This window comes from Actinia tenebrosa, unplaced genomic scaffold (genome assembly GCF_029948245.1).
Source record: "Actinia tenebrosa isolate PJP-AT-01 unplaced genomic scaffold, QUT_ActTen_1.0 PGA_scaffold0__85_contigs__length_37466705, whole genome shotgun sequence".
NCBI lineage: Eukaryota > Metazoa > Cnidaria > Anthozoa > Actiniaria > Actiniidae > Actinia > Actinia tenebrosa.
Genome location: NW_028292569.1, coordinates 7,735,423 through 7,761,742, shown reverse-complemented (window position 1 = coordinate 7,761,742; position 26,320 = coordinate 7,735,423). Strand labels below are relative to the sequence as shown.

General features: G+C 36.4%; 1 protein-coding gene across 5 annotated transcripts; it reads right to left on the bottom strand.

Annotated features, from left to right (window-relative positions):
* Positions 1–206: 206 nt before the first annotated feature.
* Positions 207–23,739, bottom strand: LOC116300309 (uncharacterized). 5 transcript variants are annotated; one of them, XM_089028374.1, is made up of 24 exons: positions 23,477–23,739; positions 22,451–22,611; positions 21,044–21,115; positions 20,599–20,658; positions 18,758–18,832; positions 18,374–18,448; positions 18,110–18,181; positions 17,836–17,919; positions 17,635–17,706; positions 16,507–16,575; positions 15,538–15,609; positions 15,364–15,429; positions 14,700–14,771; positions 10,494–10,565; positions 9,945–10,013; positions 9,473–9,547; positions 8,560–8,631; positions 8,074–8,136; positions 7,597–7,778; positions 5,143–5,262; positions 2,551–2,932; positions 2,296–2,476; positions 979–2,131; positions 207–840 (listed from the first exon to the last, which is right to left on the bottom strand). In XM_089028374.1, exons 2-24 carry the CDS (start codon positions 22,606–22,608, stop codon positions 641–643), a joined length of 3,516 nt encoding a protein of 1,171 aa, XP_088884500.1. In that variant the 5' UTR covers positions 22,609–22,611; positions 23,477–23,739; the 3' UTR covers positions 207–640. The 5 variants fall into 5 exon arrangements, with proteins under 5 accessions (XP_088884500.1, XP_088884493.1, XP_088884510.1 ...); XM_089028367.1 differs by lacking the exon at positions 23,477–23,739 and having other exon boundaries at positions 22,451–22,996; XM_089028384.1 differs by lacking the exons at positions 14,700–14,771; positions 23,477–23,739 and having other exon boundaries at positions 22,451–22,996.
* Between the last annotated feature and the right edge of the window lie 2,581 nt (positions 23,740–26,320).

Genomic DNA, 26,320 nt, shown 5'->3' with positions numbered 1-26,320 from the left:
GTGTATGAAATGGGAGAACGTAGAGCTCTATTATGGGACATTAAAAAAAAAAATATCTGAATCTCGTTTATTCCGATTGCTTTAAACGACATTATGAACGTATTAATGGGTAATCTCGATTTTTAGGTTACCTTTTCTAACACAAATGCCAAATGAAAACACTTTTCTTCCTTGACGCGTATACGTTTGTACAAGATCATTACGTATTTATTTAAAGTTTCTTTTTTTTATTTACTCAGAAAGAGTCACCGTTACAAAAAACTCTTATGCTATTTATACATCTTCATGGCTATAAACTTTAATGACAAGATTAACACTAGAACAGCTGTAGAACTCCTTTCACATCGTGTCCCTTGTCTGAGTGATGCAATGTCTTCCGTCACTTTTTTAAACTAAGTTAATGGCAAGTAAACTTTCTATTTTTACTTTGTTTCCCACAGTCTTTATAAACTTTGGCATTGTGTTTTTAACATTGGCCTATTATATTACTTGACGGATTTGTGGATAGCAATTAAAATGATAAGACGCTCATTTGCAAGCTTTCAATGGGATACTTAAAACTAGTAACCATTCCGAGTTAGGCTAATCAATCCTTACATGCCAAAGAAACGGCGTTCGAATTATACGAAATGTCTTTGTCTCAAACATTTTGCAGAAGTGCGGTACGGCTCTCGTCATCTTTCGTGAAGTTGCCGCTTCTCATCTTCAAAGGCATCTGCAACAGCAGGCCCAGACAGCATCTTAGGCAAGCTTGACAGCAATGACCACAGCTGCAATTATCTTCATTAGCAGACCTACAGCACTTTAATGTCTGCATAATGATGACCTTGAGAACAGCAACTACAAAAAGAGTATGGCATTTGTGAACAGCGTGACACACACTAAGCTACTAGAAATATATCTATCGGTTCAATAGGAATAGTTTTTGTATGATCAGTTTGACACACATACGATCAACATTAAGATATCCATACTCACCTGTCACTATGCCAATAACAGCAACATTGATGATGATCATCATAATAGACACGCCCAGGTCGTCGTTATGCTTGTTGACAACTGGTGACATTTTGTCATTGTCTGAAGCCTTGAGCATCACACCAATTCCAAGGTTTAGAAATATCGCCATCAGAGCCACCGTCTGTAGAAGATTCTCAAAGTTGTTAGTGATGGGACGTTTATAGACATAAAGAATAGCAAATACAGCAGATATGATGGCACCGAGTCCAATCTGTGTGCGGCTGTGCTCACCAATCAGCGTCAGACCGGAAATGAGAACCAGCTTCCTGATCATCTCCAAAGCTTCCCAGTACCAACAATTGGATCTGTAGTTCTCGCTAAACAAACTGAGACCAGACTTGAATGGGGAGTCCACATTTGCTGGCACAACAACATCTTCACCACTTAAACGATTGTGAGTTGCGCATTCATTCCTTTCGCATGGCGGCATATCATCGTCTTCATTAGTCGAATGATTGTGAGTTCCGCATTCATTCCTTTCGCATGGCGGCATATCATCGTCTTCATTAGTCGAACGATTGTGAGTTGCGCATTTTTTCCTTATCGATGGTTGGTGGATGTATTTCCAGACAAGAATCAAAATGACCACAGGAAACCCAATGGGGTAAAGAAGGAACGCCGTGGCAATACGTGAGAAGATGTCGTGTTTAGGAGTTTGGCAGTGGACGGAGAGGTCACTTCTGAGATAGGAATCACAATGCGCGTGCTCTTCTTCGAAGCACAGTTGTACACAGTTTATGGAAAGAACCTGAATGATACCTGTACAGGTCTTTGGATATGTTGCAAACAGAAAGACACAGATGTTACGAATACACGAACTCTTGGTTTTGGCCACCGATTCTTCGACTTGATTTTGTGAGTAACATTTCTTTCTCTTTAGTATTGCCATTCTTATCACGAGGTAAATAAGAATGACGGTGACTACGGTGATGTTCAAAGCAACAACAATGACAAACTGCTGCAGTACGTTAAAGGATAACCGAGAAGTAATACAGCTGAGAGGAGCGATCTGTAGGATGTTTAGTTGTATGAAGTGAAGAGTCTTCTGCATCCAAACAACCGAGGATGGCCAGGCTATGTTAGAGAAAGCAGAATACAGTCCTGCCATCACCTGAAAGCGCAATTTGAAAAATATAAACATTTTAGCAGCAGGGGAACATGTTATGCATTTATGATATTTATCATATAGTATACCAATATACGTATTCTCTACTATTTGTTATCTCCTGGTCTTCCTATAACGCGTGGCTAGAGTGAGTTTGAAACTTGACTTGCCTGATAAAAGCCAATGACAATCTTAAAACAAGATAATATCTTGTCTGCCATGGTTCGCCCATGTTCATTGTGTAGTCTCTTTCTGTCTCCCCATAACAGAGCAAGGAGGACTACAACAAACAGGACGATCACTATAGCAACCTGAAACCCTGCCCACAGTCTGGATGGACAGCGGATACATCTGTAATTTAAAAAGTTCAAAAGTTAGATAATCTATGAAATGGAGCCAATGAAGAAATATTAACTTGAACAAACCTGTTCAACTTGTTGTAATAGTCTTGTTCACATAATGCACAGAGTGGGCCTTGGTAACCAGTTTGGCAACTAGAGTCCAGGCCTCCTAAACAGGAGTCACGTGGGCACTTGTGGGGATTGGGTAAAGTTCCTTCGTATCTCCACGTTCCTTCTGCAAACTCTGGGCTCTTGATCTTGAGATTTTCGATAAACCTGCGGTACTGTTTCTTAAAAGTGCTATTCTTCCATCTCCAGTAAAAACCTGCTGACAGACTAGCGTAGTCGTTTTCGCATTTGAAAGACTTACTGGGACAGGGAAAACACCTACCAAACCGGTCAAACCGGTAGAAGTTTGGTAAACACTTGCAAGCTCTGTATCCAGCCTTATCACTTGTTTGTGTTCCTGAAAAGTAATTATTGTCAATTCCTGCATTATAGCGATGTAGTAGGTAGACATATAAAATATCTAGTTGCTAACAAATCTATCCTTCCATGGTCATCGTTCCTTTTTCTATTTTTGTTTCGGCCCTCAGGCCGAAATGCTACTAAGATCAGTTTGGGTAACCCATAATATTCTGTGAAGCTATCAATCAGCTGTCATTATTTTCTATCGTATCCAATCACATTCGGCATTCTTATCACTTCATAAATAACGATGCGGATATGTTTACAATACTTAACAGTAATCTTTTCACCTATCGTCATCAACAAGTGTTTTTATGACGTCCTGTATACCTTTTGTTTTATTTATATACATGATCCGTGATTCGCTAAGTTCATATGCTCTATATCTCAATTATTGTTTTATTTAAATAACAATTTATTGTTTGACATCCTTGTCGAAGCGTATGTATTTAAAAAGACTCGTGTGTGTGCGTGTTTGCACTCCAACCAACAACGCGAGATATTTCATTTGGGACCAACAATGTAGAGTAAAGGATTTGGACATTGTCTTACTCAAGTACCTGCCATTTCTTCAAGTGAATAAAGAAAAAAATACAGATGCAGATAAAACTTGTGGTTTCACGAACGAGAGGTCCTTGAAACTTCTACTAGTAAATAACTAGTAAAACTCAGGAACTCGACCACGTATAGTTCGAGTGCTTGAATGACAAAAAACTTCGTCAACAATTCACTAATAATCACTCTATTTTTACTTCGAGGTTCTTTTTTATGGAGATTTTTTATATTTATACAATAAGCAATCTATATCATATTTTTAGGTGCCAACCATTTATGAGTTCATTTTTTCCCATGAAGAAAGCTAAAAATAGAACTCCTAAACATTACTTCACTGTCTGGCTGTCGTGATTAGATTGCGGTAAAAGTAAAACAAAGCCACTTGATACAAAAAAAGAAAACCGCACACCCCTGAAACTAGGCTTAGCGGGCCGAAACATCATTGCTCTAAGAGCAATATAGCCTTGTTTCCTTTTCTTTTTGTAATCAAATGGGCGGGTTTCCTTTGGTTTTCAACGTTTTGGACTTCCTTTGTCAAAGGCCAGGTTTCTAAGTAGATTTAAGATGGTGGATAAATTCAAGTGTTTCTTTCGGAAGTTTTGATTCATATTTTCGACATTTAAAGCTTTAAATGGCGGAAAAATCACCAAAAACAAATCTATGTTCACTTCCAAAAAAGGTAAGCTTACGAAATATGGATATGGAGTTGATGGCCCACGCGAACGACAAATTTATTTGGGAAAAGTTTGATATCTGAATTCATCTATTGAGCGCTACCCATCACGTGGTATAAAACGTGTTGGATTGTGTTACGGTCACCAAGAAATCGAAAAAAAGTTATCGGATTTCCGTACGAATGTACTGACTTTTAAGCAACTTATTTACTCGGTTTGTCTAGTTAACTCTCTAAATACAGCTTTTCTTCACTGCTGTTTAGAAAAGTAACTAAAGAAAGCGATCTGAATTTACATAAGTACCTATGTATTCTATGTATCAAGTACATGTATTTTTAGCTCATACCAAGGGGCTTTTACCTTGTGGACATGCCTGACATGACAGTGGTGTAGTACCAGGTGTGTTGTTTGGATGTACATAAGTACCTATGTATTCTATGTATAGGTACCTATGTATTTTTAGCTCATATTAAGGGGCGTTTACATTGTGGACATGCCTGACATGACAGTGGTGTAGTACCAGGTGTGTTGTTTAGATGTACATAAGTACCTATGTATTCTATGTATCAAGTACATGTATTTTTAGCTCATATTAAGGGGCATTTACCTTGTGGACATGCCTGACATGACAGTGGTGTAGTACCTGGTGTGTTGTTTAGATGTACATAAGTACCTATGTATTGTATGTATAGGTACCTATGTATTTTTAGCTCATACCAAGGGGCTTTTACCTTGTGGACATGCCTGACATGACAGTGGTGTAGTACCAGGTGTGTTGTTTGGATGTACATAAGTACCTATGTATTGTATGTATAGGTACCTATGTATTTTTAGCTCATACCAAGGGGCTTTTACCTTGTGGACATGCCTGACATGACAGTGGTGTAGTACCAGGTGTGTTGTTTGGATGTACATAAGTACCTATGTATTGTATGTATAGGTACCTATGTATTTTTAGCTCATACCAAGGGGCTTTTACCTTGTGGACATGCCTGACATGACAGTGGTGTACTACCAGGTGTGTTGTTTGGATGTACATAAGTACCAATGTTGCATTCTTTGCATTTGGTTTGTGCCATCTCGTCCTGGTAGAATCCTCCTGCCGAAGATACGCCCAACCCAAATTATAATAGATAATGGTAATTGAACTGAGTGAAGTGCAATTTGGTCTGTAATCAATTGAGTGATTACAAAATTGCACAACCAAGTAGCAGGAGTGCAATTTGTAATGTAATTGTACTTCCTTGTCCAATCAGAATCGAGCAATTTTGTTGAATGTATTATAAGATCTGTAATGGAATGAGTGATAAAAAATTGCTCGGCCAAGTAGCAGGAGGACTAGCAGGAGTGCAATTTGTTATTCATAAATTTGATTTTAGACCATAATTGCACAACACAAAATTCAAATACCACTTAATTATACCTATTTTGAAATCTCCTGAAATAATGATAAATTTAACATTTAGTTTTAATGTAAAATTTAGTTAAGAAACTGTGTTTCACCTAAAAATTCCCCTTCAATTTTTTCTCATGCTTTTTTGGGGGCCTTTTTTTCTCTGATGTTATCGGTTGAATGACATGCTTTCTGCAATATAATTGGCTCTTTAAAACAGTGCGGTTTAAAACCAAGAGCCAAGAAAAGAGCCAATCAGATTAGAGCTAATCAGATTAGAGCCAATCAGATTAGAGCCAATCAGATTAGAGCCAATCAGATTAGAGCCAATCAGATTGCAGTAATCACCAGTGATCATAATGATTGTAACCAGTGGCATAATTCAGCTTTTAAGAACTGCTATTGAAAGTCATCTGATATTTTTTGGATGCTATAAAATATAACACTAGTTTAGGTTTACAAACATTAGCATTGTAATGTTAATTTGATGACCATTATCTTAATAGTTTTTGCTGAGTTGCTTTGCTTCATCACTGAGCGAATCTAGCCTCCTCTGCAAGCTACTCTTGGGTTTTTGTGGCGATTCGACAGGAAGCCCATAATTATTAGTCTCCCCCACAGCCGCTTTCAGTGTCGTCACGCAACGCTTTCTCCCCTGACTAGCGGCTGCTTACCCGAGCACAACATTCCTTTCCTATGAATTAACCAATCACGGCTCAGTTCTCGAAAACCAGGAACCATTCGCGCCATATGGAAAGCACGATGCGTCGAAGGCTTCGAAAAAGCAGCTAAGAAATTTCGCCTCAAACAGTTTAATGATCATCAGAAAGACGCTATACGAAAGATTTTACAAGAAAAACAAGATTTCTTTGAAAATCTGCCTACTGGATATGGGAAATCGCTCAAAGGAATAAAATATTGGCGCTCTAGAGTATAGCCCAGTAATTTCTTTCGAGACAAGCTCGAGGACTTTTTGAATAACAGGAGTTCGAAGTTCAAACTGCTATGAAACGCGACGTTAGAAGGTTGGCCATAAGATAACGCTTTAGCTAACGATTCGTGTTCACTTTTCACGACTTTTCTAACAGTGTGAACAAAACAAAACAAAACAACTTTTCTAACAGTATCAAATTGAGCTAATCCTCGCAGTATACGAGAAGTAAATACCAGAACTGTGAGCATTCAGAAGTTTACAATGAATAACCGTGGAAGTCAACGGTGTGACAGTGTCAGATTTAAAAGTTATCTAGCCTTTTTGTGATTTTCTTGAGCTTAACACCTTGCATTCGTTGTTTAAAATGTGATCTGCGCGGCTCATCTTCTTCTTTTTTATTTTGAAATACTGTCAGACTTTATATTCGAATTCAATCTCTTAAATCTTGAGTCGTCTCATTTAACTTCCAAGAGTCTAAATTACGCTTTTTAAAAAAGTTTTCCAGTTTCTTTTTGCTTCTAATATTTTGGTACGAGCTCGATAGCAAGTACAAACTCGAATTCACTGTCGGCCGATTAAACAATGTCGATAGCTAAACTTATAAAAATATATATTTTTTCTTTCTTTATGAACGAAGAAAACACTTAGTTCCGTCTCCAATAATATTTTTTCTAGTATTAAACATTTAACAAGAACAAATTCAATTTTAATTTCCCAAAGATTTTCTCCAACTTCCACTCAAATGCGTCTTAGAATTATTTCTCTAGTCTCGCGAATGTTTACAAGTTGTTAAATTCGAAACGTTTTGATTGGTTCTTGAAACACAATGACACTTATCTAATTGGTTGAACACAAACAATAGGAAAGGAATGTTGTGCTCGGGTAAGCAGCCGCTAGTCAGGGGAGAAAGCGTCGCGTGACGACACTGAAAGCGGCTGCGGGGGAGACTAATAATTATAGGACAAGAGAGAAAAGAGCAAAGATACGTCTGCCGAGGGAGCTAAAGGGAATGAATCTCTGGTTGGCACAATAATGACAACAGCTCACGTCACAGCATATAGCGCTTTTAACTAGTAACATATTTCAGTCTTAAAGATCTTTTTTACCTGCGGAGCACTCACTGCATGGGTCATTATCCCTTTTTGCTTGAAATGATCCAACATTACAAGGAATGCAATTCCAGTTGTTGCTATCTGTCTTATTGCAAAAAAATCCCGATGTAGCAAGTGAGTATGCCGCTTGATTGTTCAACTCTCTGATCCAACCCAATTGATTTGGAGCACAGGTGCTGTTAAGAAAGATGGGAAATGATTACATTCAATGCATGCTTTCTCTCTGTGTCCTCCTTCGAAAGCTCCAGTCCTCGTTGTTGAACGCTCATGACGAGCAGTTTCACTTCAAACTGTCTCCGACTCCGATTCTGCGCAAATGGAAACCATTCTAAATGAAAATATTTTTTGTGCACTGCACATGCTCAAACCGTTATTTGTACGGCGTTTCATGCAATTCGGTTAACCAATAAGAATTTGCTATATATTTGAGTTGAAAGATGTTCATTTGGTTACAGACTGATATATACTTACATTCGAGATAATGAAGATCGTTGAATATGGGGAAGATCTTTGAGGCTTTTGCATCTGAAATCTCTAAAAAGAATCGAATAAGGCATTTTCAAGATTAAGATATATATATTAGTAATAATCTTCATGTGTAGGAAAATCGTAAGAAAAATAAAATTCTTCTTAAGCCTGCGAGTACTTGGAACGACAACCAGCAGGCTTCAGCTGCACGCAAGCGTCTATGTAGACTTTCGCAAAGTTTTTCGTCTATGTATTAGTTCACGCGCGCTAAATAAAGCACAGGCAGCCCAACCAGGATTACACCCGCTGGACCTCTCTCCACAATAGCATTTTCCCCACTTCAGACTTAGCGCTCTGTGCTTAAATGTTTTTTTCAAGTATACGAAATACTTCATATAATAAGACAAGAGGGCATTTTGGTAAGCTTTTCAAATTATTATTTTTTTAATCGATGCCTGTGGCATTCATATGAAAATTTACTATACTTACACCATAGTTTCGTTTCCCAGATCGTTAAAGTAGTCATTATCAATGTGTTGTATGTCATTTCCAAAGAAGTATCTTGATAGAAAACATTGAAAAGCAATCAGTGCTTTAGACTAGCAGCTAGAGCTTATGCAATCACCCTGGTGCTTAGAGATCTGATGTCCCTGTTCCTATTTCTATTCCTTTATCTCTTACAATACTTTAGAGGTGAATCTAGATCACTTTGTGAATCTGAGGACGCAATCACCCTGGTGCTTAGAGATCTGATGTCCCTGTTCCTATTTCTATTCCCTTATCTCTTACAATACTTTAGAGGTGAATCTAGATCACTTTGTGAATCTGAGGACGCAATCACCCTTGTGCTTGGAGATCTGATGTCCCTGTTCCTATTTCTATTCCTTTATCTCTTACAATACTTTAGAGGTGAATCTAGATTACTTTGTGAATCTGAGGACGCAATCACCCTGGTGCTTGGAGATCTGATGTCCCTGTTCCTATTTCTATTCCCTTATCTCTTACAATACTTTAGAGGTGAATCTAGATCACTTTGTGAATCTGAGGACGCAATCACCCTTGTGCTTGGAGATCTGATGTCCCTGTTCCTATTTCTATTCCCTTATCTCTTACAATACTTTAGAGGTGAATCTAGATTACTTTGTGAATCTGAGGACGCAATCACCCTGGTGCTTGGAGATCTGATGTCCCTGTTTTTATTTCTTTTCCCTTGTCTCTTACAATACTTTAGAGGCGGATCTAGATCACTTTGTGAATCTGAGGACGATGTTTTTAACCCCCAAGTCAGTTACTGAAGAATGACTGAAAGTCGTCTTAATTCATCCTTAGTGTCATTAAAAAGGTGTATACTAGTGGGCCACTAGTTTTTCAAGCCTTACATGCTGAATGTCGTTTGACTCACATTGCTGTCTTGGTTTTCTTCATTCCTTTGAATGGTCTTCCTGTCAGTTTTTTCAGTCTATTCCCGTTCAGAAATCTGGAAAAGGATTTTAAACCTGATACAACGCTAATCTGATCTTATACATGTATGCACACTGCGAACTCACAGATCAAAAGAGAATTTAGCGTGTTTGAATGTTTGATTTGCAGTGCTTCTAGTTTCATCACACGCGCAAAAACGTAAAATTTTCCGTCGCGACAAAATAAGGTTTTGGTGGACGTCAAAATGTTCCCATGACATTGTCGGAAAGCACAACGTTTTCAAGGGCACGTGACTATGAGATGTCATAGAAGCGCTTTGATTGACGTCCACCAAAACTTACTCCGTGGCGACGACGCTTCCGCGCGTGCTATGTAGAGTGTTTGATGTCAAGCGTCGATGATTAATGCGCAAAAAAGACGAAAGTCACAGATCAGGCAATTGTTTTACTTACAAATTTTTAAGAGTAAGGTTTGCAAACACACCGTCTGGTAGCTGGGTTATGACATTATTAAATAGATATCTAGAGGAGCAAGGGATAAAAATGTATAGTGTTAGAATACACAGTAATAATTCTTTGATTGCACGTTACGTCTTCGCGGCCATCTTGGTGCCAAAGGGTTTTCATTAGCATCCATTGTTAACCGCACCAAAATGGTCGCCAAGTTTTTTTTCTTTTGACTCTTTTGGGATCTCTTGGGAATGCTTGAAGCACGGATGGCATTCGCGTCTAAGGGCGTTGTCTCTCACGGCTGTGTGGTTCACGCCTGCATGGTTTTAGGCTTCGATTTCCCGCTAAGCCAGAATTGTGAGCTGAATTCCATCTGTTGTTTTCTCTTTCGTCATGAGGATTTTTCTACGGGTTCTCCGGTTTTTCTCCCTCCGTAACTATTCAACTTGTCATGTGTCGTAAATATGTGAATGCAGTGATCATGGTAGAACGTGTGGATCGAACCTCACTGAATTTTTAGGTTGCAGTTACCTATTTGTAAACAGTACTTACAATTCTTGCAAGTCTTTTAAACCCATGAAACTGTCTTTGTGGATCTTCTCGATTTGGTTGTTGTTTAATATTCTTTAAAAAAAATAATGAAAATGTTTACACCTAATCACAGGAACGTTTTCATATAAAATATAAAATAGGAATTAATTATTTTTAAGCAAATCAGGCGTAATTATTTTCACTGTTTTGAAGGTATAGTAAGACATTTTTTGGAACATATCCATAGCGTATAGAAGTATAGCAAACGGTATGGTTTATGTAGGAGCAGAAGTCCAGAAATGTATTTCGGAGACAAACCATGTAAAACCTTGAATGTAATAACAAGCACCTTGAAAATAATGCGCTTATCAATTGTAAAACAGTGCAATTTCCATGGAGTGCTGTAGTGATGTGCTCTCTTTTCTTCGTTAGTAACCAGTCTTTGTCGGGAAGACCAATAAGCAAGCTATTGCAATATTCGAGACTTGATGTCACAAATGCATGAACCAGTTCCGTGCGGACCGAGTGGAGGTATCGATGTACACCTATCGTGTTCAGAGCTAGGATTGCAGATCTGCAAAGACTATTCACAGGTGCAGATATTTGTAGATGGTGCCGGATCGAGGATTACGCCAAGGTCACATGCTGTGGGCTTTACCAGATCATTGTTCAACACCATTTGTAGTATTGGTTGAGAAGACAAAAACCGAGAACTGAAATGAACAACTTTGGTTTTCGATGTGTGGCATATATGCTAACTTGTTTTTCACCATCGATCTATCGTTCTTTTCAAAGGTGACATACATCTGGGTCTTGTCTCCATAGACCATAGGATTTAGGCCATGTGCTTGTATGATATCTTCAATAAGCCTTTTCATAGTTTAAGAATCGACTCCACTGCACATGCGATTTTATCCCGAATTTCTCACCTTCTTTTGTCTAAACCTTCTTTTGTTCTTAATTAAACAAAAGAAGGTGAGAAATTCAGGATAAAATTGCATGCGCAGTGGAATCGATTCTTAAACTATGAAAAGGCTTATTGGATAGATGTATAGCGAGAACAGCAATGGTCCAAGAACTGAGCCTGAGGCACGCCACAGTTAACTTGGGAGGTCTCAGACTGCTATAGTTGTCGATAACTATTGACTGAGTGCGGTTGCATAAATAAGACTTGATCCACTTAAGTACTGTTCCACCAAGCCCAAAGTTATGAAGTCTAGTTGTCAAGATATCTATAGTGTCGAAAGCTGAAGAAAGGTCTAGCAAAACAAGTATAACTTCTTTATGAGTGTCCAAAGCAATATTGATATCATCAAGAAAAAACTTTATTGATGAATAAAAGAATACAAAAAAGAAAAACTATATAACCTGCATATAGCTAAAGCTAGTCTAGGCAGGTTAAATTCACAGAATATACACGTAGATTTACAAAGATGTCTTTATATGTTAATAATACTAAATAATCAGAGTACAAAGAGCTGAATAGGAAATGAAAAGTAGTTCACTGAGTAGTAAATGAAAAATAGCTCATTACAGATAGACTTACTTAAAAAGTTTGAAGATCTCAGTATCATAGCGATTAATATTAAGATCGTTTAATAAAACGGTTTTGATTTCCTTTTGGAAGTTTTTTTTGAATAAACTCCTAATGAAAGGTGGTATTTGATTCCATAGACGTGCACCCACTCGCGAGAAGGAATCTTTTTGAGTGTTTAAACGTGAATATCTAGTGTAGAAATTATCACTGGCAGAAGATCTTGTTTCATAGGAGTGAATATCTTTTATGTAAGTAAAGAGTTTGCTAATATTACTGGGAATATAATCATATTTAACATCGTACATTAGCTGTGCTACTGAATAAAAATAAAGAGATTTGATTGGTAAAATTTCATGTTCAATGAATATTGGTATTGCACTTTTAATTGATTTCACGAAAAATATTGACCTTACAGCGCGCTTCTGCAGAATGAGCAATTTATCAGTAAGCTTTTTGCAAGCTTGACCCCAGGTACATATTCCATATATCGAGAGCGGCTGTAAGAGGGATTTATACATTTTGATTAGAGTATTTTTTGGAACAAAATGTCTCAATCTGCTGAGAATACCCACTATTCTACTTACTTTTTTGCTTATGTAATCAATATGAGGCTTCCAAGATAATGTACTATCTAATAAAACACCAAGATATTTTACATAATCCTTTTTTTTCAAGCTGTATATACTGGTTACTTTTATAATCCAAGATTTTAATGTTCAATGAATGTTTTGGTTTGTTACGAGCTGAATGGAATAAAACAAAGTTTGATTTTTTGATATTTATGGTAAGTTTGTTTGCAGTGAACCAATCATGGAGCTTTGTTAGTTCATTGTTCATTTCCTTTTCAAGGGTTTTTAAGCATTTATTCGAGTGAAGTATATTTGTATCGTCTGCGAAAAGATGAAATTTTAAAATATTAGAGGACATACTAATATCATTTATGTAAAGGAGAAAGAGTAAAGGACCTAATGTAGAACCCTGAGGGACCCCAAAATTAGTTGCTTCTTTATTCGATATATGATTACTAACACTAGTAGTTTGAGTTCTCTCAGACAAGTACGACTTAAACCAATTATAGACGCATCCTCTCACGCCATAAATATAAAGTTTTTTCATGAGAATGGAATGGTCAACAGTATCGAATGCTTTCGCTAAATCAATGAAAACTGCACATGTGTATATTTTGTTGTCCATATTATGTTGTATTGTACTAATTATATCAAGAAGTGTATGTTGTGTGGAGTGATTTTTCCTAAAGCCATACTGCATGTCAGAGAGAATATGATGTTTATGTATGAATGTAATTAATCTATTATACATTGTATTTTCAAAGATTCTGTTAAACACGGAGAGAAGTGATATAGGTCTGTAGTTACTAGGGTCTGTATCATCCTCCGATTTATAAATAGGACAAATTTTGGAGATCTTAAGTTTTGTCGGATATCTACCTGTTTGCACAGATAAGTTCATCAGTTTCGCAAGATGTTCACTGAGAAACGGTTTAGATGCTTTTAAAAAATTAACTGGGCAGGAGTATAGACCATAAGCTTTATTATTAGATAGCGATAAAATTTCATCATCTATTTCAGATGCTGTCACAGGAGTGAAAAACATGGAATTAAGTTGATTTATATTTTTAAGGTATTCGGTAAAGTGTGTCTTGGACTGCGGAATTCGACTAGCATATTTTTTTCCTACGGCAGCAAAAAAAGTATTGAGAATGTTAGGTAACTTGTGTGGGTTACTAGTAACACGATCGATAAGAGAAGAATCCTTTAAAGCTGAAACTTGTTTGCGTTTACTCTTATTATTGTGCAAAAATGAGTTGATAGCTTGCCAAGTCTTCTTTGCATTTCTTTGATTTACTTCAAAAAAAGATTCATAATGATTTCTTTTACTTGTTCGTATAAGAGAAACTATTTTGTTCCTATAGTAAAGATATCGGTCTTTATTTCCAGACATTAATAACTGATTTTTAATCCTTATAGACTCACGAATTCCCTCGGTTATCCATGGCTTGTTTAGCTTTTTAATATCTCGCTTACTTAGCTTTTTCAGAGGAGCAACTTTGTTGACAATATTATTTATTTTTCGATAAAGAGAGGAGAAGATTTTGTCAACGTTATTTTCTGAGAAGCACGCTGTGAGATCAGTTTCAGAAATTTCTTTCACAAATTCCCTTTCAGACGATTTTGAAAAGCGTCTAACTTTTTGGCGGTATGTTTTATTGGTTCCTTTGCCAGAAGGAATGATGCAAAATCATTACAGACCCGGATTAAGGCAGTCTCTGCACTTTGGTTAGGCCGGTAGGCTGAGTGCATCTTGGAGTGAAGACCATTTTCACTAAGCAGTGATGTCGGTAGAGAATCAAGAGAGCAAGACTTAGTTGGTGATTTCAAGATTACAGTCCTCACAGTCTCTTGGGAGACTTTCTCAAATTCAAGTAACGAGCATGACGGAGGATCAGCTGCAAGGGAACATGACATGCATTGCTCATTGGATTTTTAATTCCCTTCCTCAAATCGTCGATTTTCCCAGAGAAATGGTTCATGATGGTACATTTATTTTAATAGCTCTGTTCTATCGAGTTTCCAAACCATTCCGCTCCATTAACTATGGTGTAACACAGCTCGAAAGCAAACATTGTTTAGGTTGAACTGTACGTGCGATTCCCATTATCTCATACTTACAAGGTGCTCAATGTAGGGGAGCTATCAAGAAATCGGGCTGGTATTTCTTTGATATTGTTGCTGGCAAAATCTCTGTTAAAATATTAGAAATGTATTCGATTACCCCTCAATACCATACCTCTTTTGACTCCATTCAAAATTCATTCAGTGTATGTCCCATTCACTGATGACTTACAGTCCATAAAATATCTTTCATATAAGAAATGAATATCTTTTTCATATTGTGGCTATCAGTAAGTAAATAGTTCCTAAACGTTTATTTTTCAATTTCTATACCAGGTGATCTCGTTTTGACAGCCCATCAAAAAGCAGCCAATCATCGCGCAGGAAGAAATCTGATCAGGCGGTCCATTAAAAATAACATGGCGGCCGAAGTAAGAAAAAATTACTCTGAATCTTTGCTTCCCTAGCTACGTTATGGACTAGCAATACATTTAAAATTCTACATATTCATATAACGAATACCTATGGGTCAAATGGTGCGTTTTGGTTTCAATTTTTTATGAAATTATCTTGAAAGGATAGATTTTTGTTCGCCGATAAACAACTGAAGCTAAGACCGCCTTGATCAACTACAACAATCCTTTTCGCATGCTCCTCGAGATCACCTGGATAACAACCTTTTTGCAAGTAGGTGTATATCGATGAACTCCTTTCAACTTACAGTTCCTGTAGTATACGTATGTTTTTGAATAGAGGCATTATTGAAACTTTGTTGGCAAATAATGATCTGAAAATTAAGAAACGATATTTCAGTTAATAATCTTTTATCGAGTGAAAAGAAAGGACAGCTTTTAAACGATATTTTTTTAATAAGTTATGAACATTAAATTTTTACATCTCTGTGATGGTTTTTAAGCCAGACTTTGTTAGTGAAGAGATGTTTGAAATGTAGTTGTTGTCGAACTTCCTGGGATAAGATCAGACAAAAAAATAATTTTGATATCATTAAAATTATAAATAATAAGAATAATATAGAGTGATTTTCCTAGTATTAGTTTGCTAATAGAGGTTAGTAAATCTGTTTCCATTGTGTTTTTTTTGCGCCTATTATACACTAACTACTAAAAAGTGTTTCACGGAGGTTGAGGGAATTACTCTACTACAAACACAATAGTAATGATAATCATCATCGTTAACCCTCTCTTAGAGTGATTTTATTTAACCCGTAAAAGAAAAGTGACTATTTTGTTATTACTAGTTAGGTGATTGAAACGAAAGAAAACAATAGGTTTAGAGTCTACTACTAACTATTATGTTATATTACGTTAAATAAAATCCCGATATCACCACCACGAGCACCACCCCACAACAACCACCACAACAACAACAACCACCACTATCACAACCATCACCACAACAACCACCAAAACAATCAACACAACAACAACCACAACAACAAACTCCACCACCACAACAACAAACTCCACCACCACAACAACAACCATCAATTTGATTATTTCATTAACGTTCATTATTGCCGAATGCAATAATGGCCGCAATTGACTTCTAGCAAAAAACTAGTTTTCAAAAATAAACGCCACCATCACAAAGAGCAAGCATAACTATGTATTTTTGGAAAGTTTTATTTCTATGCATAGAATTTCAGGGAAGTTATTTGCATGGAATCAAAATTACAGAGATGACTTAGGACTGACTAACCTCGTTCTGGTGTTTTTCACATATATAAATTATCATAACTTCTAAACAATTCAATATTTCTACTTGAAACTTTTTTACTTCGTTTACATCATTCTAATAGTGGCGGCCATTATTGCATTTGGTGTATAAGAATGTATAAACTCACAAAATTGAATTTTTTTCCGATATTCCTCGTAAATTAGGAAGAGCGGTTAACCTATTTTTACTCAAAAACCTAAAAGAAAACAGGGATAGGTAATCTGGCATAAATAATACAAGGCATATTTAGTTACAATGAAGTTAATGATAAACATAATAATAATATCCACAATACAAGAAAGTGTTATTTTTTGATAAACTTCTATTTTAAAAGATAGGTATTCTGAAAAAAATAATACAAGGTATGAGAGTATGTGGACCGCGTGGCACTAATGAAATAGTAGAAGATAATATAGGTAAGTTGTAGTGCTTGGGAACGAGGTTATTCCGGGCGAAAGCCCTTGGAATTAAATTCGGAAAAATTAATTTCCGACCTCGCTGGGATTCGAACCCAAACGAATTTTTCCGAATTTAATTCCAAGGGCTTTCGCCCGGAATAACCTCGTTCCCAAGCACTAAAACTTACCTATATTATCTTCTACTATTTCATTAGTGCCACGCGGTCCACATACTCTCATCTTTGCATCATAATTACCGCGACCTAACATCCATTTCACCCCGGCCTGCTCTCAGTCTGACCTCTAGCTCAGCTGGTAGAGCATCGGTAGTACAATTCCAAAGGTCGTGGGTTCGAATCCCAGCGAGGTCGGAAATTAATTTTTCCGAATTTAATTCCAAGGGCTTTCGCCCGGAATAACCTCGTTCCCAAGCACTACAACTTACCTATATTATCTAATACAAGGTATGTTTAGTTACAATGAGGTTACCGCCATTTGCATTGCTACGCGGCCACCCCAGACAAAAATCGCGACGTGCACTTTGTAATACACTGCCGTCGATCAAACACGTTGACATCATTTACACGCATGTGTGATTCAAAAGGCACCAAAACGTGTCGATTGTTTACAAATATTATGAGCCACACTCACCGGGCCGATCCAAACGCGTGTAAATGACGTCAACGTGTTTGATTGACGGCAGTCTATTGCACGTCGCGATTTTTGTCTTGGGTGGACGCGTAGCAATGCCAATGGCGGTAATGATAAACATGATAATAATATCGACATAGAAAGAAAGGGGTTTTTTTTTTGGTAAACTTCTGTTTTAAAGAAATTGGTTACTTGTCCTTACTTACAAATGATCAATTGTGTTAGCGTCTTCAAAAGTGCCATCTTCGATGTAAGCAATTTTGTTGCCATTAATACTTCTTTAAGAAATAAGGAGACTGAGCATTGATATTGAAGGCAATGAAACGAAAAGCATGAGAAATTGAAATGGGATCATCTAAAACGTTGATAATGGATAATTAATATTGAATTTTTTCAGTCACACTTACAAAGTCATTGAGATGTCCTGTCGACTTTTCATTCCCTTAAAAGCTCCTTTTTTTAGAATTTGTAGATCATTTGATTCCAAGTTTCTCATTATGAATAAAATCAATTATCAATTAATAAATTATTAATTGATTAATTAAGTAAATATATGAGAAGTAAATGATGTGCATGTTTTTAAAAAGAAATAATGTGGCGAGAAGAGAGGAAAAAGGAAGGTACAAATGATGAGAGGAATACTGGAAGATGGGCTACCACGCAAAGAAATTATCAACTTACAATTGATGTAAATGACTCAATCCAGAAAATGTGCCTTCCTTGATGTCCTTGAGATGGCAATTTGTTATCATCCTCGAAATGAAATATAAAGTATTTTACAGAATATTCTTACTTAAAATTTCTTTAAAATCAAGTTTAAAGTTTCTGTTTTACTGTAACTTATTTTTTCTTTTCTTTCTATCTTCCTTCTACCTTCTCTCTCTCTCCCTCACTGATTCTTTCCCCTTAGTCTTTAATGCTCGGGGTTTTAAACAAGATACTTACAATTCTGCCAATTCTCTAAGACTTGAAAAAGTTCCGGGTACAAGATGTCCTTTTATTGGATTGAATGATATATCTCTGAGAGAACATTTTTATCGTCAGATATTTCATATATATATATATTTAATTTATTTTAATTCAGTTTTTTCTCTAGCACGATAACAAATTATTTAAAACAGCAAATCCCTGAAAGATAAACGTTATGCAATTATCGATTTTTCGATTAGCTATGTAATAGTTTATTACTGAGTTTTTTGCAATCTTATTTTCTGAATTATCCCATCTTTATCCCATCTGGCTCGTATTTATCTCGTAAGTTTTATTATATGCATGATGTTTCGCTCTCAATTTTATGAACAAGTGTGATATACATAGTTTCATGCTTACAAGCGTCTCAGTTTGCTAAGACCATCAAACTTTCCATAGAGACTCGAAGAGTTCAGCATGTTGCCTCCCAAATCTCTGTAATCAGCAAACAATGATAGTTACAGTCAATTCAAAAAACGTTGTCGTCGATCGGCTCAAGCCTACGCGACTGGACCGAAAGGAATATGGGTTAAAATCACTGAAGAGGTTAAATCTTCGTTCTGAATTAATCGTTCCCGCTAGTAATAAGATAATAATGGTGAGAAACAATCCATCAAATGCATGTCTTCGGGTTTAGGGAAAGAAAAACAAAGTAGTTATGATTCAGTTCACAATTCCGAAAATATGAAGGCATTAAAAAACGCTCCTTCAGCACTTCCCGCTAGCCTACGAAGGTTCGTGCTGTAAACCAGGCATAACTAGACAGATAAAGTTATGGAGTCAACTCGGCTTCAATGATTACTACCCATAGTTCCTTTCGGTCCAGTCGCGTAGACTTGAGTTGGTCGACGACAACATTTTTTGAATTGACTGTATAAAGACGTTGCACGTATAGAGTGAATTAGGAAAGGCATTTAACCCGTGAAATAAAAAATACTAGTCAACGTGTAATAGTCAAATAGACACAAAAGAAGACAATGGAATAAGGGTCTACTAATGTGTATTATTTATCAATTGACACGGTTTTCTTTGTTATTCACAAGGCTTTATTTTTGTTATAACCCTCATTATAAATGCGAGGTCAATATATAGTTATTAACCCGGTTAATAACTATATATAGACCGTTCGCATTTATAATGAGCAACATTTGATAGAAAACCTTCTCAATTGATAAATAAAATACTTAATTACCTCGAACGTCGGCAATAAGCCTATACATCCCTCGGGCCTGCGGCTCTCGGGATGTATATGGCTTATTGCCTCCGTTCGAGGTAATTAACTCTTACTTAGTCTAATATCTATTGCACGGGTTTAGTGACTTCACTCTAGTCAAATAGACACGAAAGAAGACAATGGAATTAGGGTCTACTAATGTGTATTAGTCTAATATCTATTGCACGGGTTTAGTGACTTCACTCTAGTCAAATAGACACGAAAGAAGACAATGGGATTAGGGTCTACTAATGTGTATTAGTCTAATATCTATTGCACGGGTTTAGTGACTTCACTCTAGTCAAATAGACACGAAAGAAGACAATGGGATTAGGGTCTACTAATGTGTATTGGTCTAATATCTATTGCACGGGTTTAGTGACTTCACTCTAGTCAAATAGACACGAAAGAAAACAATGGAATTAGGGTCTACTAATGTGTATTAGTCTAATATCTATTGCACGGGTTTGATAACTTCACTCTATTATATCGAAATGTTTATTTACTAATTGCAATAATATTATCATAGGAAAAGAATAAAAAGTAACAAGTAGGAATTAATTATTTTTTCGGCAACCAAAACAGGAGTAATTATTTTACTGTTTTGAAGGTAGAGACTGACATTTTCGACATTACTTGTTGGTATATATATCAAAACTGTTTACAATGAAAATTTAAAAATTATTTCTAATTAATTCCTATTTGTTACTTTGCTGTTTTTTCATATCACAACATATATTGGGACTGATTTCCAAGATGGCGTCTATTTCGTCCCCTAAAACAGCCCCAAAATGCACTGCAATGCAAACTCGACTCAGTTTTCCCCGCAAACTCGGAATGGCTAGTACTCAATATGTAAACACAGAAAAATATTTTGCGAGTACTCATTTTCTTCCGAGAGAAAGCCTATTCGCCACCCTGCAAACATATATCGGTCTGCTGGTAATACACGAAACATTAATCGAGGCTGCAAGGTATAGGTACTTACAAGCTCCATAGATCTTGCGGCAGACGAAATCGGTTTGAAATTTTATTGTTTTGCAACTCTCTAAAGAAAGAATAACATCTTTGTAGACTAAAAATTATAAAAATGATAATAATAATATATTATTATTATTATTATTATTATTATTATAATAATAAACAAAATGATTTGAAGAAATGCATGAAATAATTAAATCAGCAAACGGTTTTAAATTACTCCCCTTCTACTATTCATCTACTATCACTATTCCTACTACTCACTACTACTAATAATAGCAATGATATATAATAATCATATCATTGAATTAATAAATTTAATAATATTAGTAATGGCATATTAATTGAATTAATATTATTATGATAATGATGATGGTAATGACGATGATGATAATATTTGGCAAAATATATAAAATGCTATAATTGTTAATTTGGGGTATTATCTTACTTACAAACTCTGTAAATATTTCAGGGGCAAGAAATAATTATCTGGAATTTCTTTTATGTTTCCATCAGTGATTTTTCTATTAAAAAAAGGGGAAAAGAGAAAGAAAACTGAATTTCAACACTTTTTTGATTAAGAAATCAATACTAAATATCAAGAAAAGTAAAATGCTATTGATAGAATTTGTAGTCAAACAGAAGATTGAACAAGACTAGAAAGAATGGGCATTTGGCAAGTAATTTTTACTGATGTAGCGGCCATCTTGGATTATGGTATAGCAAGAGGGCAAACACGTAGAATATTTATAAAGCATAGAGTGGCGGTGTGTTACGTTTTCAAATAATTTGAAGTCTTGGTGTTTTGCATATTGTTCCAGCTACCAGCAAATTCATTGCTTTTTAGAAGTATTTCTCATAATTGAAAAGCGTAAAGTTATATAAGCTAGACATCTAGACAGCTGTGCTGTGTATAAATTTTCCAAAAGTTGCCCCCTCGGCATCCCATAATGTCTTGGTTAAAACAATAGAATAGGCGACTAAGAGATCACGTGATCAAATCCGCCATTGTGGCTGGAATCCTACAGGATTTTTGGTATGCGATAAGGTTAAAAAAGATGGCGGATTCGGGTAGTTTTTTGGTGATAAAAGGTAAGCGATAAATAACTACGATAAAATAAATAAATAACGATAAAAATCCCCTTTTCTTGCAAAAAATATATTGTTAGTAGATATCTAAAATATATTTTTGCTATTAACTCTACCAGAAGAGGGAAAAACTTGGTATTTTTTTGCGCTACGATGTGATGAGCTACGAAGTATTTAGTCTCGTTTCGCCGGCTACATGACCTCAAAACATAACATATTTTTTCTATTCCTGGCCGAAATGAAAAGCAAAAATCTACTTAAGGTATCTATTAAAAGTATATTTCTTGCAAGAAAAATGAATTTTTCAAGAATGAAGTTGAAAAGTACTTTAATTTTTTCGACAAAAAGTCGTTTTGAGGTCATAACGTCGGCAAAACCAAACTAAACACTTCGTAGGTCTTCACATCTAGCGCAAAAAACTTCATATTTTATCTCTTATTGGCGAGTTAATAGCAAAAATCTACTTTAGATATCTACTAAGAATATATTTCTTGCAAGAAAAGGGGATTTTTATCGTTATTGAGTGCGCTAACTTACTTTTTATCACCAAAAAAACTACCCGAAACCGCCATCTTTTTTTAACTTCTCGCATGCCTAAAATCCTGTAGAATGCCAGCCACAATGGCGGATTTGATCACGTGACCTCTTAGTGCAAGTCGCCTATTTCATGATGGCGGCCTTACAAAGGTCTTTTAAAAGCCAACGTCTATTGTTATTCCACGCAATATCCATTCATCCTAATAATGCTTTAAAAAACAATAGTAGCTTACATATACGTAGTGTTTCGTGGAAGCTTCTCTGGTAAAGCGTCCAGTCCTTTACACGTTACTTTAGTATACGGCCCAATCTGCTCACAACTACACTTCCCTACTCTGGGTCGTGGACAGGAAGCATCGTTTTGTAGCTTGGGTTGCCTGTCAGCGATCATTGGCTTCATTAAAAGAAGTAGCAGAATGACACAATGCTTAGTGTCGTAAGGCATTCTTTATCGACAATAACTAAACAAGTCTTGGAAATCGTTCAATGAAGTCGACCAGAAATCGAAATAATAAAATAAAAAACTGAAGGAGCTTAATGTTTTTAAGAAGCTCGGGTGGCGTGCGCTGTTAATGCGCCGCCTCTCACTAATGCGACCCGGGTTCGAGCTCTGCCGGTCTCGGTATCGCGGTGAGTAGAGTTGTTTGTTGGTTCTCTCCTGTGCTTAGAGGGTTTTCCTCCTTCCACAAAAATCAACTTCTAAATTCTAATTCGTTCTACCGGCTGCCATGTCAATTGGATCGCAAGGCCTGTTAGCATTAAGCCGTCCACCCAGGAGTGTTAAACGCAATAGACTTAGACTAAAATAGCATGCTATATATAGCTTAGTATATAGGTGATTATGCAGGGTGCGACAAGATTGGCAGGAGTTTTAAATTTCACATTCACTTTCTAACCATTAGCTGCGTTGGTCGACTTGCTATCTGATATACCAGTATTTTGAAGTTTGTTTGAGTGGTCATAGGATATAAAAAGTATTTATGAAAAAATCTTACGAAAGAGTGCCTATACTTAGTTGACTCGTTCCTTTGTCAGTATTTTACTGGCTGTGTAGCGGGGCCGAAAAGAATGAAAGCTTGGCCGTTATTTCAAGTCGATGGATGACTTTGAGCCAAGCTTCAATAACTGCAGAGTACAGTAACTTAGTAAATAGTGTCAAAATTTAACCAAGAATCTAGAGCCTTGCTCCACAGCTTGAGCTCAGCTTGTAAATCCGACTTTCAAACTCGCCGTTGAAACTTGCTTGATTAATAATTTACCTTACATTAGCAGTATTAGATACAACAATACATATGCTGAAATGTGCCAGAGATACATGACATTTCGTTCTTGTGGTCTTCGTTAAAAATTCTCTTGGTGATTGTTACAAGCTGATAGAATGGTGCCATGCAGCTTTTCTGCTTAATTCCAGTTCTGGTTTTGGTGCTTTAAGTCACATTTCTTTATAATCCAACCAGAAAACATGAATGTAATATTCGCCCCAAGGCATTTGCTCCTTGGAAGAAACGAAAAGTGGCATTACTGAAACGACATAAAGCTGAGGAAAAAAAGAAACAAACAAACAATAGGGGGCAAAAATAAAGCCTGTTTTCGAGTGAATATGTTAAAATCTTTCAAACATGACCACGTTTTGGTGCATTTCACTTTAGCTTTTACAAACCTTCTCATTATCAAGGTCAAATATTTTTTTCATTTCAAGGGCGTAGCCAGGATTTTCTGAGAAATTAAATTTAAAAAATCCGACCTTTCGATTTACGTTTTATCTCAACAAGAATCAAATACATATAAACCAGCATTATATTTTACGTTTTATTATTTTAAAAAAATTACCGCATTAAATCTAAAAGGCAGCGATTTTCAACAATGCTGGGGCCTCTGCCTGTGAGCAGTTTACTGACACGTATTCCACATGTTTTTGTTTCTCCTTATTTTCTCTCTCTGTATTGCTATAATTTCTGTCTATATGATACGACATTTCACCTGTACGTCCCCGCGCAAAAATAAGTACCCAACCCCCCACTCACAATGTAAAGAGCGCTGTAATATCACTAGATCCATAAAGAATACCGTAAAGACAGTCGTTCGTATTCTGTCTCAAAACAAATACGTGAAAATTTAATCTAACAAGCTGGAGAAGAATTAAAGAGGAGAATTGCTTGAAGTTTTTGTACAAAAAGGCGGGGATCATTAAGCGTGCTGTTCATTACTGTCTTTTTTTTAATGCTTTTGTATATCTATTTCTATTTACTTCTTGAAATTAAATAGTTTACAGAAAAATAAATGCATGAGAATAAATGCATCCTATAAAAAATAATTTGAAAATAATAAAATAAACAAAAAATAACCTGGATCAACGCGTCTGTGTGATTTTCATGAAAAGCGTGACTCAGCGTTACATAGCTAGTGTCGTGACAAGCTGTCATTTTGGCACCTTTGTCATCAACATAGCCATGTGTGTCGGCCCGAACGAGAAAGTCAAGGCGAAAGCTCCAAGAAACAAGAACATTTTCGCTTTAAAACTATCAGGAAACAAAACTAGAGGTAAAGTAAGTCAGCCTTACAGGAAAGACGATGTTCAGAAATGTTTAGTAAGTGATATTTTTGTTCTTTAAGTTTGAAATCTAACTGGTATCTGGGGTTGACTTCGACCCAGCTAACTGTTACTGCCTTATTCTTTGGATCTGTTTGTATCAGAAAATACGTTTGCTCAATGAATCTTCCTTCCTATATTCAAAAGAGGTCGAACTATAGGTTTTAAAAAAGTATTTCATTTACATGCACAAGTTAAAGTTCGTATTTTTTCTTCAAACTTAAATTATTCTCGTCAAGAACACAGCACAGATGTTAGTGCACAGGTAGCCCAAGCTCAGAGTTAGATTTCGAAGGCTTCAAAATAGGCTTACAGAAAAGCTCATTTTGTCGACAAATATGTCATAAATGTTATAGTTTGATAGTTGAGGAACACTTTGCTGCCAAGATTTGAGTCAGAAATTGTTTTTTGTGGGGTAGTTGTGCTGCCTGTTCGAAAATCTGCCTTCCCTGCATAGTGTCATAGTAGCGACCTTTAGATACGACGACGAGTGCGAGATCGAGTACGAGTTTTAAAATTGGTGGCTAACACTGAATCGTAGTCGATTTTCGATTTTTTACAAACTAAAGTTTCAATCTACGTACACGATCAAGACTCCAAAAGATAGTGCCTCTCTTTAAAAGTTAAAAACTCGTACTCGTACTCGTTCTCGTACTCGGCCTCCAAAACCGATCGAAAATCGAAAGTCTGTGTCCGATTCTCAAATAAATTACCTTTCATTTAAGCTTCTGTTGAATTTTTTCTTTTTGCGCTGCAGCGAGAAATCGAAAAGCAGTTTACAGTGATTCGCAGTCATTTCCTGCATCCACCCAGGAGGAGGGGATCGAGGGAGAAATATAACCCGGCGGTGTCACAGGGATTTGTGTTCCCCCGAGTTATGTGTTCCCCCGAACACTGGGCACTAGTGTTTTGTGTTCCCCCCTCCCCTCCCTATGAAACATCTTTTGACACGATTCTCTCCTTTTGATACGATTCTCTCTTTTTAACTTTTAAAGAGAGGCACTATCTTTTGGAGTCTTGATCGTGTACGTAGATTGAAACTTTAGTTTGTAAAAAATCGAAAATCGACTACGATTCAGTGTTAGCCACGTGCACATGACCAATTTTAAAACTCGTACTCGATCTCGCACTCGTCGTCGTATCTAAAGGTCGCTACTATGACACTATGCAGGGAAGGCAGATTTTCGAACAGGCAGCACAACTACCCCACAAAAAACAATTTCTGACTCAAATCTTGGCGGCAAAGTGTTCCTCAACTATCAAACTATAACATTTATGACATATTTGTCGACAAAATGAGCTTTTCTGTAAGCCTATTTTGAAGCCTTCGAAATCTAACTCTGAGCTTGGGCTACCTGTGCACTAACATCTGTGCTGTGTTCTTGACGAGAATAATTTGAGTTTGAAGAAAAAATACGAGGATTAAAAGTGAAGGTGAAGGATTAAAAGTGTTAACTTTTAAGCGGGTTTTAACATTGTATTTACCAAAAACACTGTACCGTGTCTTCTCACA

Excerpts from the sequence above, each read along its gene's own strand:
- LOC116300309 (XM_089028367.1), bottom strand. The coding sequence starts at position 22,662 with ATGCCTTACGACACTAAGCATTGTGTCATTCTGCTACTTCTTTTAATG. Across the intron at positions 17,920-18,109 it reads TTGAGTCATTTACATCAATT|AAACTTGGAATCAAATGATC; the intron begins GTAAGTTGATAA and ends ATTCATAATGAG. Across the intron at positions 15,610-16,506 it reads TCGGAAAAAAATTCAATTTT|GAAGTTCGACAACAACTACA; the intron begins GTGAGTTTATAC and ends ATCTTATCCCAG.